Source organism: Suncus etruscus, chromosome 6 (assembly GCF_024139225.1).
Source record: "Suncus etruscus isolate mSunEtr1 chromosome 6, mSunEtr1.pri.cur, whole genome shotgun sequence".
NCBI classification, from domain to species: domain Eukaryota; kingdom Metazoa; phylum Chordata; class Mammalia; order Eulipotyphla; family Soricidae; genus Suncus; species Suncus etruscus.
This window is the reverse complement of record NC_064853.1, coordinates 132,446,382-132,458,046: the sequence shown is the minus strand read 5'-3', so window position 1 is coordinate 132,458,046 and position 11,665 is coordinate 132,446,382. Positions and strand designations below refer to the sequence as shown.

Here is an 11,665-nt window from a genome sequence, read left to right as displayed (position 1 = left end):
GGCGTTGTCGCCAGCGTTAGTGGGACGAAATGAAATAAAAGCGGCGTTAAGTGAAATAGCTAACTTCTTTTTTATTAAATAAAACGACTTAAATAAAAGGAACGGAAAAGAAGAAGAGCGGGCCAGCCTGCGCGCGGGCTTGTCCCGGCCCCTGGCGCTTGCCTTCCCCAACCGCCCGGGCGGCCGGCCCCTCGTCCAGCGGCCCCCGCGGGGAAGCAGGTGGCCCGTTTCTAAAGAAAAAAAGCCAAAACTTTTTTATTCTTATTATTTACACGTCTGGGCAAAAGTACAAAGTATAATACAGTCGCCCGGCCCTAGGGTGCGGGCGAGGGGCGGAGTAACGTAAGGCGCTTTCTTTGTCAGGTCCGGGCCTGGGGCGGGTCGGGGCGCGGGGCGGGGGCTCGGATTGTGCAGCCGCGCGGAGCCCGGGCCCAGCCCCCTCCGTGGCGCGCGGAGACCCCTGGCGCTGGGCGGCCTCGACCCCGCTCGGCCTCGGCTCCGTCTGCAGCCCGGCTGGGGGTCCGAGCGCCCCCGCCGGGCGGGGTCTGGCGGGCGGCGGTCCTGGGCGGCGGTGCGCGCCGCTGGCTTACACCAGAGAGGTGACGGCGGGGACCTTGGCGCTATCCTCCTCCCAGGGCTGCAGGTTCTGCAGCGCGAAGAGCGACGAGTTGTGCAGACAGAGCGGGTCGGGCTGGATGGAGTCGTTGAGGCTCTTCTGGAAGGCGTCGTGTTGCAGTTGCAGCATGAGCCGGCTCGCCTGCTGCCGCTCCGCCTCCCGCTCCTCCGCCGTCTGCCGCCTGCACCGGGGAGGGGGGACGGGGGACAGCGTGGTCGGCCGGGCCCCAGGCTGGCCCTGCCTGCGAGGAGCCCGGGCCAGCCGGGGCCCCCCTTCCTTGGAGGTGCGGCGCGTCTGCCTCGCCTCGCCTCGCCTCGCCTCGCGCCCAGGGCCTGGGGGTGGTCGGAAGGTGGAGAGTGGGCTGCGGAGTTTTGTTTTCGTTGTTGACCTGAGAGCCGAGTGGTCTCAGCAGGGGGATGCCACCGCCTTCCACCTGCACGCCAGGCCGTTGTGGCGACACCCACAACAAAGATTTTTTATATTTTTTTTGCGGGATAACAAGGGGATAGTGCGTTCGCGCAGTAACTGCGGTGTGTGTGTGTGTGTGTGTGTGTGTGTGTGTGTGTGTGTGTGTCCCCTGCACCACCTCCTCAGAGTCCCGGGACCTCTAGCCAGTCTCCTCCCCTTCTCTCAGCCCCCCCACCCCGCCTCATCCCCTCTTCTGGGACAAGAGGGTTTCGTCGTTGGCGGGTTGTCACCAAACCAGCATCAGATCAAAGCAAAGCAAAGCAAACCGGGATGGAGCTGGGAGAAGGGGCTCGGGCGGGGACCCTGGAGAGAGTCCGGCGAGAGCAGCCGGGCTCTGGGGAGGGCTAGCCCGAGGGAGCAGGGGTGGTGGAAGAGTCCTGGCTAGGGTGGGGGGTGAAACTTCATGGGGCTGGGGTGCAGGGGAGCCAGAGCGGAGAAGGAATAAAAGCCTCGTAGCGTGTCTCGAGAGCGGCCCAGGGCCGGCTGGGGGTGCAGGGGCAGCCCAGGAAGGCGTGGAGAGGAGGGGAGAACGCGGGATTCGGGCAAGAGGCAGGCGGCCCAGTGCCCGGGCGCGTCGGGGTCCTGGGTCCGCCGGCCGGCCGGCCGGGCCGCACTCACCTCCACTTGGTCCTCCGGTTTTGGAACCAGGTCTTGACCTGCGCGTCCGTCATCTTGAGCGACTTGGCGAGCGCCGCCCTCTCGGCCGAGGCCAGGTACTTCTGGCGGTGGAAGCGCTTTTCCAGCTCGCAGATCTGCACCCGGGAGAAGGACGTGCGCGGCTTCTTGCGCTTGGGGGGCGTCCGGTTCTGGTAGGGGTGGCCGATGCGCCGGGTGACGGTGAAGGGCGTGAGCGCCGCCGCGGCTGCCGAGACACGCGCGAGGCCCCCTTGAAGCCCGGCCTGGCTCCGCGGGCCCCCGTGGCGCGAACCCTCGTTCGTCCGTCCGGTCCGCGCGTCTTCGGCGGCCCGGGAGAGGCCCTGCCCGCCCCCCCTGCGCCGGGGCCGGCGTCCCCCGCAACTCCCCGACTTCCCGCTAACTCGCCCACCGCCACCCCGGAGCCTGGGGCGGCGGGCCGCGAACCCGTTCCCGAGGGCGAGGGCCAGGGCGGAGGACCGGGGGCGCGCGCCCCTGGCCGGCCCCGAGGTGCGCCGAGGCCGCAGCCCGTCGGCCGGCCCCGCTCACCTGTGAAGCGGTCCTTGACGAAGCGGCGGCTGCTCTCCATCCAGGGGAAGTTGAGGCCGCCCAGGCTGGACACGGCGGGCACGGAGGGCATGGCGGGCAGCGCGCTGGGCAGGGGCGGCGGCACGGCCCCGGGCAGCGGCCTGTGCGCGGGCACCCGGATCACGCCGGCGGGCGCCAGGCTCAGGTTGACGCTGTAGGAGCCCGCGTCCTCGAAGGGCGCGCCGAGGCCGGCGAAGGAGGCGGGCAGGGAGGGGTACGCGGCGCCCGGCCGGCCCCCGGGGGGCCCGCCCAGGTAGCCGGCGCCGTCGGGGCCCCGCGGCGCGGGCGCGCTGTCCTGGTCCGGGCTGTTGAGGATCTGGTCGATGCCGAAGCTGATGGGCTCGTGCGGGTGCGGGGTCTGCGCGCTGGCGGGCGCCTCCATCCTGGCGGGCGGCGGGGCCGGGCCGGGCCGGGCCGGGCTGGGCTGGGCGGGGAGGCGGCTGGTCCCCGTCACGGCGCGGCCATGGAGCGCCCGGCGCCTCTCGCTGCACTGAAACTTTGCCAAGAGTGCGCGGGCCCGACAGGCTCTGTGTCATCTTTCTTGAGCCCAACCTGGAGTTTCCGCTGCTAATTCTTCTCCCGCCGCAGCCATTGGCTGCGATCAACAAGCCTCTCTCCTCCCATTGGCTCCCGGCTTTCAATAAAGGCCTAATTCATGGAAATAGGAGCTTAGGGACTGTTCCAAGGTGACATCATTTTAACAAACGAACAATAGGTCAAATTTATTAGCCGGGATAATGGGCGGCGGATATTAGCGACCGAACCGCAGCCTCCCCGGCCCGAAACCGAACGAAGCTGCAATTACCAGACGCTCCCCTCCGCCCCGGCCCCAGCGCGCGGGGTTGCGGAGGAACGGTCTCCGGCGGAGTGTTTTCGTTTCGGCTTTCCGCTCTCTTCCAAAAACATTTCGTTCTCATCCGCGCAGAAACCCGAACCGCGTGAATCCGTTCGCTGACCATGGAGCTGCCATCTCGGAACGACCCTGCGGACTCCGCGGAAGCGGCTCGGACACGCCGCGGCCGCGGGAGCAACGAAAGGGGCGCACCCCGGGGCGCAAGCTCGGCGCTCGCTGCGCGCGGGGCGAGGGGAGCCCCGGGGCCGGCTCGGTGCTCGCGGTGATCGCCAGGACTCTGACCCGGGTGGGGAGAATTCCCTCCTCCCCGACAGTCTGCCGGCGCGTCGCGGCCGCTTTGGAGACGCTCCCTGGCTCCTGCCAGACTGACCCCAGCGTGACTCGCAGGTGCCCACGCATGCCAGCGGCGCGGCCGGGCTAGGGACTCGTGGTCGCCCGTTGGGGAACTGGGGTATCAGCCCTTGAAAACTGGAAACTCGTTGAAGGATGGACGGACCGGACTGTGCTTGCGCGTGGGGACCCGCTCGGCGGCGCGACGGGAATGGGGATCTGGGAGGGGGCTGGTCCCCGGGTGAGGGCAGGGATGGCTCCTATTTAGCAAATAGAGGGTTTCTTTGGGTCATTGGAAGCAACGAGCATCTGCGGCCCCCACTGTCCAATTCCACGGCAAAGACGCGGGCGCCTTTTTCAGCTTTGCTAGCTCCAGAGTCCGGGGTGCAGAGCTTGGGGTGCGGGGCCCGGGGCAGGACTACAGGTGGGAAGCGCACACCCGCTGGAAGCCTATGCTGCTTTCCGAGGAGGCAGTGGGGAGAGAGGGGAAATCGTGTTTTGGAAATCGTTTTTGGCTGCAGGGATTCTAAAATCAGCCACGGAACCTGCCATCTGCGTTCCTACGGCCAGGCCTCTTCCCTTGCTCTCCTCTTTGACCCCCGTGCATGCGTGTCTGTACCCACTCCCGCTGCCAAATCACTGGGACTTGACCTTGGGCCTGCGACTCCAGGAGACGCATTCACGAGTTTCTCTTGTCTGAGGTGTCTGGAGCCACCCAGGGCGGTTTGGGCCTGTTGGCAGCTGACAGCGCAGCCTGTAATTCTGTCCCCACCAACTCCCCAGGCAGTCCACCCTTCCCGTAGAACAGTTGTATGTTGTTGATTTTTGACCACATTTGGATGGTGCTTAGGAGTTATTCCTGGCTCTGTATCTAGGGGTCACTCCTGGTGGCACTCAGGAGACCAAATCGGATGCCTGGGATAGAACCCCACCTGAGGAGTGCAAGGCAAGTGCTCTACGTGTTGTATTATTATTCTTGGGATTCTTGTTGGCTGGTTTTCAGTTTTGGTTGATTTCGCTGAAGTTCAGGACCTTGGAGAGGGAGTGGATCTGCTTTTGGAAAGCATGCTCGATGTCCTCATTGGAGTCACCTGTCCCCTTCGTTTGGAGTGGCTTCTGGATTCCCTCTTTTATGGGCCAGGGTCTCAAAGTTGTGTCATCGCCCTGTGACCATGGGTTTTTGAGGAGAAAGTGGGGGAGAATGAGCCCACTGCCTGGGGAGGGTTCAGAAGTAGAGGGCGGAGGGAGAGCTGGCTGGGTAAACCCTTCCTCTTTCATCACCTGCTAAGAGCAGGTGAAAGTGGAGACAACTCCTCTGTGGGACTCAGGTGGGGTAGGGTGAGGGGATCCTGCCCGATTCAGGCTCTGTTCCTGCTGGCCTGGAGCTGGTTGGGTTCCTCCTTGCCCCTTTTGAACCCTTTCTTCTTTGTAAACAGAAGGGGTAATTGCTGGCTGGCTTGGGTAGGAAGAGGTGTGAAGGAGACAGGGGTTGTTGGGGAAGTGCCTGAAGGTTATGTAATAGCTTCAACTTCCACCCCACCCTCCCACAGGCAACCCTATGCTCTAAGTGGGGGGCCCTCACAACAATGCTGGGAGAGAAGTGGCCCTCTATACCAGCTAAGGAGAAGGTAGGAGGGAGTTCAGACTTAGTGATTCATTCATCCAAGCCCCCCCCCGCCCCCCCCCCCCCCCCCCCCCCCCCCCCCCCCCCCCCCCCCCCCCCCCCCCCCCGGGTTCTGGAACACACATACAGGTTTCTGAAACCCTGGAATCCAGGCCGGATTTTACACTTCCCAGCTATTTAGTTAGGATGCCAAGGCCCAAGGCTTCAGAATTAGGGAAATAATTTGGGGTGGGGGTGAACAATGAGCCTTCTACCCCCTGCCTAGGTGGGGGGGTGGCGCTTTGTATTAGGAACCAGATTCCTTCTTTGATTCCAGCAGTTGTGGTTTCAGGGAGTTTGTAGCCATTCTGGGCTTTGTTTTCCTCTGGCAGCACATCCGGTGAGAGTTCAGTGTGGGAGGGCATTGCCCACTGCCAAGGCCTACTTTCCCCAGCCCTAGAAACTAGAGTTTGGGGCTACAGATCACGGACGCTGGTTCTTTTCCATTGCACAAAGAACAGAGCTTGTTAGGCAGCTTTGGAAAAAAAAATAAATGGGGCAGATAGTAGCCCCAGCCCCCCTGTTCTCTATTTTATCTCCCCACTGATCATCAGCATCAGTGCCCTCTGGGGATGTGTTAGAAATAGATCTTCTTGGATCCTGGCCCAGACCATGCCCTGGGTTTGACCAACTCCTTAGGTGAGTCTCCTACTGGCTCCAACATGGATGCCAGTGCCCAGAATATTGCCCATTACATCTCCCACCCCAAGTTTTTGGATTCGTCGTCTTCTGACGATGACAGTGGGAAGATGACCTCACCATTTAGATCTTGTGAACTGCTCAAACCTGCTCAGCTTCCTTCCTTAGCTAAATTCATGTCTGTATTTGATCACTGCTGCCCCAGCCTCATCTGTTTTTCTGTTCTAAAAGCCAGACTTTTGTTTTACTATCCTCTTTGAGATCGTCCCTCCCCTGGAATGTATTATTTTTTATTAATTTATTAATGATTTTGGGGGGTTGGTTTTTGGGCACATCCAGTGGCGCTCAGGGGTTACTCCTGGCTCTGTACTCAGAAATTGCTCCTGGCAGGATGGCTCAGGGGACCATATGGGATGCTGGGAATTGAACCCAGGTCTGTCCCAGTTGGCCGCATGCAGAGCAAACGCCCTACTGCTATGCTATCACTCTGGCCCCTATTAATTTATTTGTTAAGGTGAATATTGAGTTCATGCTTAGGCAACTTAGGCCTTATGTATATATGTATATATATTTATTTATTTTTAGCACATCATGTGCCATACATTTTCCTCACAGTATTGCTTTTTGGCCAAATCCACTTCACTCTGTGTGTGTGTGTGTGTGTGTGTGTGTGTGTCTGTACACGATATATGTGTTTTATCCCTGATACTGTAATTTTTTTTGTTTGTTTTTGTTTTTGGTTTTTTGGGCCACACCCGACATTGCTCAGGGCTTACTCCTGGCTGTCTGCTCAGAAATAGCTCCTGGCAGGCACGGGGGACCCTATGGGACACCGGGATTCGAACCAACCACCTTTGGTCCTGGATCGGCTGCTTGCAAGGCAAACGCCGCTGTACTATCTCTCCGGGCCCGATACTGTAATTTTTTAAAATGTACCTTCACTTATCTGTCATCATTTGAAAAATGAAGAGAGGGGTTGAGAGGGAGAAGAGAGTGAAAACAGGGGAGTTGGGCCAGGAAGGGTTCCAGGAGGCAGCGATGGGTTCTATTCTCCTAGCTGATGAAGTCAAGAGGACAGAGCTGGTGGAAGGCTTGCCAGGACCATCAGGGAACACAGGTTCAAGAGTGAGCATTGACATTTTCAGCCACCACATCCCTGCCATGACCTGCTGTGTGAGCTGGACCTTAGTTTCCCTATCTGTAAAATGGGGGCAGACACTCTGGCTTCACCTCAATTTCCTCATCAGATAGCTAGAAGGGCAGCTAGAGCTCAGGACTGCCTTCTTCCCTGGTGGGGTAGACAAGAGCAAGAACCTTCAAGAAGGGCCTGAGGGGCCAAGCTTATGTCGTGGGTCGGCTGATATTCAGGCCCATCTCCCCAGGGCAGGAGACTTGTAGGAACTGATGGTTTAGGCCTCAAAGCCACTTGCACAGAGAGCTGTGGTGCAGAAGCCCTGGAACTGAGACCTTGGAGTACCTGTAGTACAAAGCTCAAGCTCCTGTGTAGGATTTCAGGTCAGGCAGCTAGCGGTGTTTGGGAGATGAGTAGAGGTTCTGGGTGTAGCCACCTAGAAACAGTGGTATTGGGAGCATTTTCTTCACTTGAGGGGAGTACTTGATTTCTTGGAGGTGGGAGGGGAGCCAATATCCAGTGACTTAATGGGCACGAGAAGGCTGGGTGAAAGGGGTGGTGAGGCCATGGAGGAATGTGACATCCTCAATATGGCCTGGACACCCCGTCTCTTCCCAGGTGCTGGCCACTGCCTGTGGCTGCCCCCAAAAGTCTCCTGGTCCTAGCATTCTCTGCCATTTGTGCTCATCATTGCATGCCATGTCCCTAGGCTCCATAACATCACTCCTGCTTGTCAGCCCCAGGGTGGCATTGGCTGCCTCTGTGATTGGTGGGTGGGGAGAATGGATGACTGGCAGCGTCCTTTGGGAAGGGTCAGGTTTTGACCTTGAGGAGAACCCAATTTACCAGGGAGGTTGAGAGCATGAGGAAGCTGGCCTGGATGGGACGAGAATTGTGGGCGACACAAGGAAGGGAGGAGATCACTTTTTCCTGTGGGGCAAGCATTCAGGTAAGTAGATAGGGGTCATGTGGCTGAGCTTCGCTGATGCCTGCAGGCAACAAGGCCACACAAATGTGCAGTGATCTTCTTGGGTACCTCCAGACCCCCACCCCACCCCACCCGTCCTCCCCTTGACCACTCACCAGCTATTTTTTCCCTTTTTGTGTTCTGAGATTTTTCCTCTCTTCCTGATAGACCTCGCCACTAAATTTGACTTCGTTTCAAACACTTTTTTGTTGTTGTTGTTGTTGGGCAAATTACATTAAGATGAATGTTGCAGGTACCCTTTATGGTTTATTTATCGTGATACTGTTTGTATCTCACGCTTATAAATAACTTATGTTATAGCTTTTGTTTGTGGAAATGTAACTTACATATTTTATTACGCTTTCTGTAAACCTCAAAAAGAATCTTGTCAAGGAAACGCTCTTATCAGCAATCCAAACTAGGGCACGTAAAAACCGACACGAACATTATTTTTTAATATGCCAAGGAGGCAGGTTACTCTTGCTGTAGTTTGAAAAGGTTTGCTGTCATCGTAAACTTGCACCTCAATAAAACATTAAAAAGTCTCTCGAATGATTTTATAAAGTTCAGGGAGGAGGATGAATCGGAGTCCAGGAGGGGCCAAGCACTGGGTTAGCATCTCTGCAAGTACCCAACTCTATCTGGGGGTTCCAGAGGGTTCCGTCTGCACCTCCCCACTCAACATTCTCCTAGAACCAGCTATGAAGTACCTTGCTGAAGGGGTTAGAGTGGGAAAGAAACACAGGTCCTAGGGTCTGCAGACTTTGAATCCTGGCCTGCTCTCTCCTTGTTGTTTAGCTCACTGGTGTTGGCTAGCCTTTCAGCCTCTCTAAAATGAGGCTAGTATTTAAGAAGTGTGGGCACATTATCAAAGTGCAGCTGAGGTGTCCAGTGGGTGTGCAGTAGTCCTTCGATGACCTTGAGTGACCTCCACTGCTCTCTTTACTTGCTTCTCCTCCCTGCTGTTTGCTTCCATGAAGCTGTGGCCTCACTCTTCTCCATGCCTTCCTGGATAGCTTTTGTTCTGTGCTGTCCATCTCAGCTCACTGGAGTTCAGTTGGTTTGTTCTTGGTTTTTGAGCCACACCTAGAGATGCTAAGGGCTTACTCCTACTTATATGCTCAGGGATTACTCCTGGAGGGGCTCGAGGGATCATATAGGGTCCCAGGGGCAAACCTGGGTTTACTGCATGTAAGGCAAGTGCCCTACCTGCTGTGCTATTTTTCCAGTTCCAGGATCTCAACTTTGCATTTGTGAAGAGGCCATTGGGAACATGACCAGGAAGGAGGGTGGTGTTGGCCTTGCAGGCCTCCCCTGGTTATCATGCCCTCAACTATGCCCTAGGAAGGAGTGATGGTGAAGCAAGGGCAAGCAAAAGCATTTAGAATACAAGTGAGATGCAGGTCTCTGAGAGGCCAGTATAGATAGAAGGCAGGATAGATGGCAGGATAGAGCCAAGTCTCCTGGCATGTACTGGTTAGTATGGTCCCATGGAACCAACTGTGCTGTTTTTCCTGTGACCAAGCTGAAGTTAAGGGACTTAAGGTGGTGAAATTTTATATAGAATGGACCCACCTGCCTCTTTCCTATAGTAGTTAAAGGCGTGTCTTTGAAGTATGGCCTCATCCTTGGGAAAGAAAGTCTTTCTCCAGAGAACCCCAGAGTCTTCAGTCTCTCTTAGACTCCAGACTCTGCCAGGCTGGGCTGAGGGGTTCCCCTGGTGGCAGGGGCATGACTCAGCAGTATTTGGGCTTTCTTTCCCCTCCCCCACTGCTCTTCCCCTCTTAATAGGGCCTTACGCATTTGGACCTCTAAGGAAAAATCATTATTTTCCCAGGCTTTTGTGGGGGGAAATGTAACCTTCATAGCTCTGACCAGAGCAGAAGTTGGTGACAGGCAGTTCCACTGGTGCCTGGTGGCATCCTAGAGACTGGGTTGATGGGGCAAGCCCTCAGAAGGTGGCTAAAGAACCCTCCGGTGACCCCAGTTGCTGCCTTGGCCTTGGCTTCCATGTTCAAGTTTGGATGTATTTGGAGGCCATGCCACGTGCTCCCCTCCCTGTCCCTTCCCCCTGAGGCTCCCAGTTCAACAGCTCTTAGGGTGCAGACTGAGCCTGTGAGTGGCCTGTGAGCAGTCTGGAGAAAAGGCCCACTCTGGGTCCCTGCCCCTTAGGAATATGGGAGCCATATAACAGGGGACTATGTCACATGGCAGACAACAGTGATTGGTTTTAATCTGCTGGTCCCTCCAGCCCGAGGTCTTGTGGGGACTGTCCCAGGGAATCTCTCAAGTGAGATGGGATGGGTTACCATACCATTCTCACTGCTGAGCCTTAGAAGCTGGGGCCACTGAGAGGAGTAAGGGAAGGATCGGAGCACCCTGACCAGGGTCTGGGATAGGTGTGTCTTTGCACTGCGTCCTACCTCTCTACTTAGCAGCAGGTGGGTGACCTGCATTTTTCTCCTCTGAGAAGAGCTCTGCAAGGCAAGGTCTTCTGGCCGTCTGAGGCCACAGTGTAACCCAAAGGATATAAATAGACATCCTGAGCATGGCATGCAAACAGTTGGGTGCTTTGTGCCCCGAGACTTCTGTAAAGAAGATGGGACCCTAGAGGACAGGTGTGCAGGGAGGGTTCTTGAGGGATCAGTGAGCATGATGAGCTAGCTAGCTAGCTAGATTCCTGCTTGGAGTTCACTTTTCTTTCCCTGCTGTCTGGGGCTGCCTCTTGTCAGACAAACATGCTCACATAAAGCTAGGTGACTCTGCTTTTATGTGACAAGACCGTTGTGAAATGTAACCATCAAGAAAGGTTTCCACAAACAGCATTCTGGGAAACAATATTATATGGGGAGCCTGTAGACTTGACTTCTTCTTCAGCAGTCAGGCCAACCTTTCATGTCTAATCAGAAATAAAGGGCACAGTATTTATTACATGCTTGAACCGGGGAGACAGAGCAGTGAGCTACAAAAGGCCATTTGATGGTGGCAATCTCAAATTAATAGCCTAGTTACAGGCTCTCTCACACAGTAAAGGCCTCCTTCATGGCCTGGGCTCGGGCTAAGTTGCAAGCCAAACAGTCATAAGAATCTATGTGGAGGGTAGAAAGCAGCTGATTCTCATCCTCTTCAGGTTGGAACTCTAGCACCAAAAATGATGTTGGAAAGCCCAAAGAAGGCAGAGCTTTCATGAGAATCCCTCCTTTAATGTCTCCCAAAAATCAAATGGAGGCAGAAGGCCTGGAAACTAGCACCATTCAGAACTTCTGGCTGGGCCTCCCCGAATCTTCCTGAAGAAATATCTCCGCAGGCAGTAATTGCGCAGCTTAATTCTTCTAGACTGAACCACTTCAGATTTATGCCAGTGAGAAAGCAAACGTTGTTTGTAAGTCATTTAATTGTGTTACTGTCTCTCAACTTTATCAGATGCTGCTGATGCAGGGAAGGGCTGCATGCAGTCCTGTGGGATGCTTCTTTTCCCTGGCGTCTACTACATGCCCACAACTCACCACCATCCCCCTCTCCCTGCTGCCCCCTAAGGCAGACTCACTACCAACGAGCACACAAGCAGCTTCACCAGGCCAGACCTGTGCATCGCAGTGTGGGGCCACAGTGAAGTCTGTGCCGCTAGCAAACATGCCACTCTGATGGCCGAACACATGGCTCCATGCTCAGAAATTGCTCCTGGCAGGCACGGGGGACCATATGGGACGCCGGGATTCGTACTGATGACCTCCTGCGTGAAAGGCAATGCCTTACCTCCATACTATCTCTCCGGC

At 56.4% G+C, this 11,665-nt stretch overlaps 1 protein-coding gene across 1 annotated transcript; it reads right to left on the bottom strand.

The window, feature by feature from the left end:
- Positions 1–586: 586 nt before the first annotated feature.
- On the bottom strand, positions 587–2,702 carry TLX3 (T cell leukemia homeobox 3). Its single transcript, XM_049776078.1, has 3 exons — positions 2,267–2,702; positions 1,703–1,946; positions 587–797 (listed from the first exon to the last, which is right to left on the bottom strand). Exons 1-3 carry the CDS (start codon positions 2,685–2,687, stop codon positions 587–589), a joined length of 876 nt encoding a protein of 291 aa, XP_049632035.1. The 5' UTR covers positions 2,688–2,702.
- Positions 2,703–11,665: the final 8,963 nt, after the last annotated feature.

Excerpts from the sequence above, each read along its gene's own strand:
- TLX3 (XM_049776078.1), bottom strand. The coding sequence starts at position 2,687 with ATGGAGGCGCCCGCCAGCGCGCAGACCCCGCACCCGCACGAGCCCATC. Across the intron at positions 1,947-2,266 it reads CGTCAAGGACCGCTTCACAG|CCGCGGCGGCGCTCACGCCC; the intron begins GTGAGCGGGGCC and ends GTGTCTCGGCAG. Across the intron at positions 798-1,702 it reads AACCGGAGGACCAAGTGGAG|GCGGCAGACGGCGGAGGAGC; the intron begins GTGAGTGCGGCC and ends TCCCCGGTGCAG.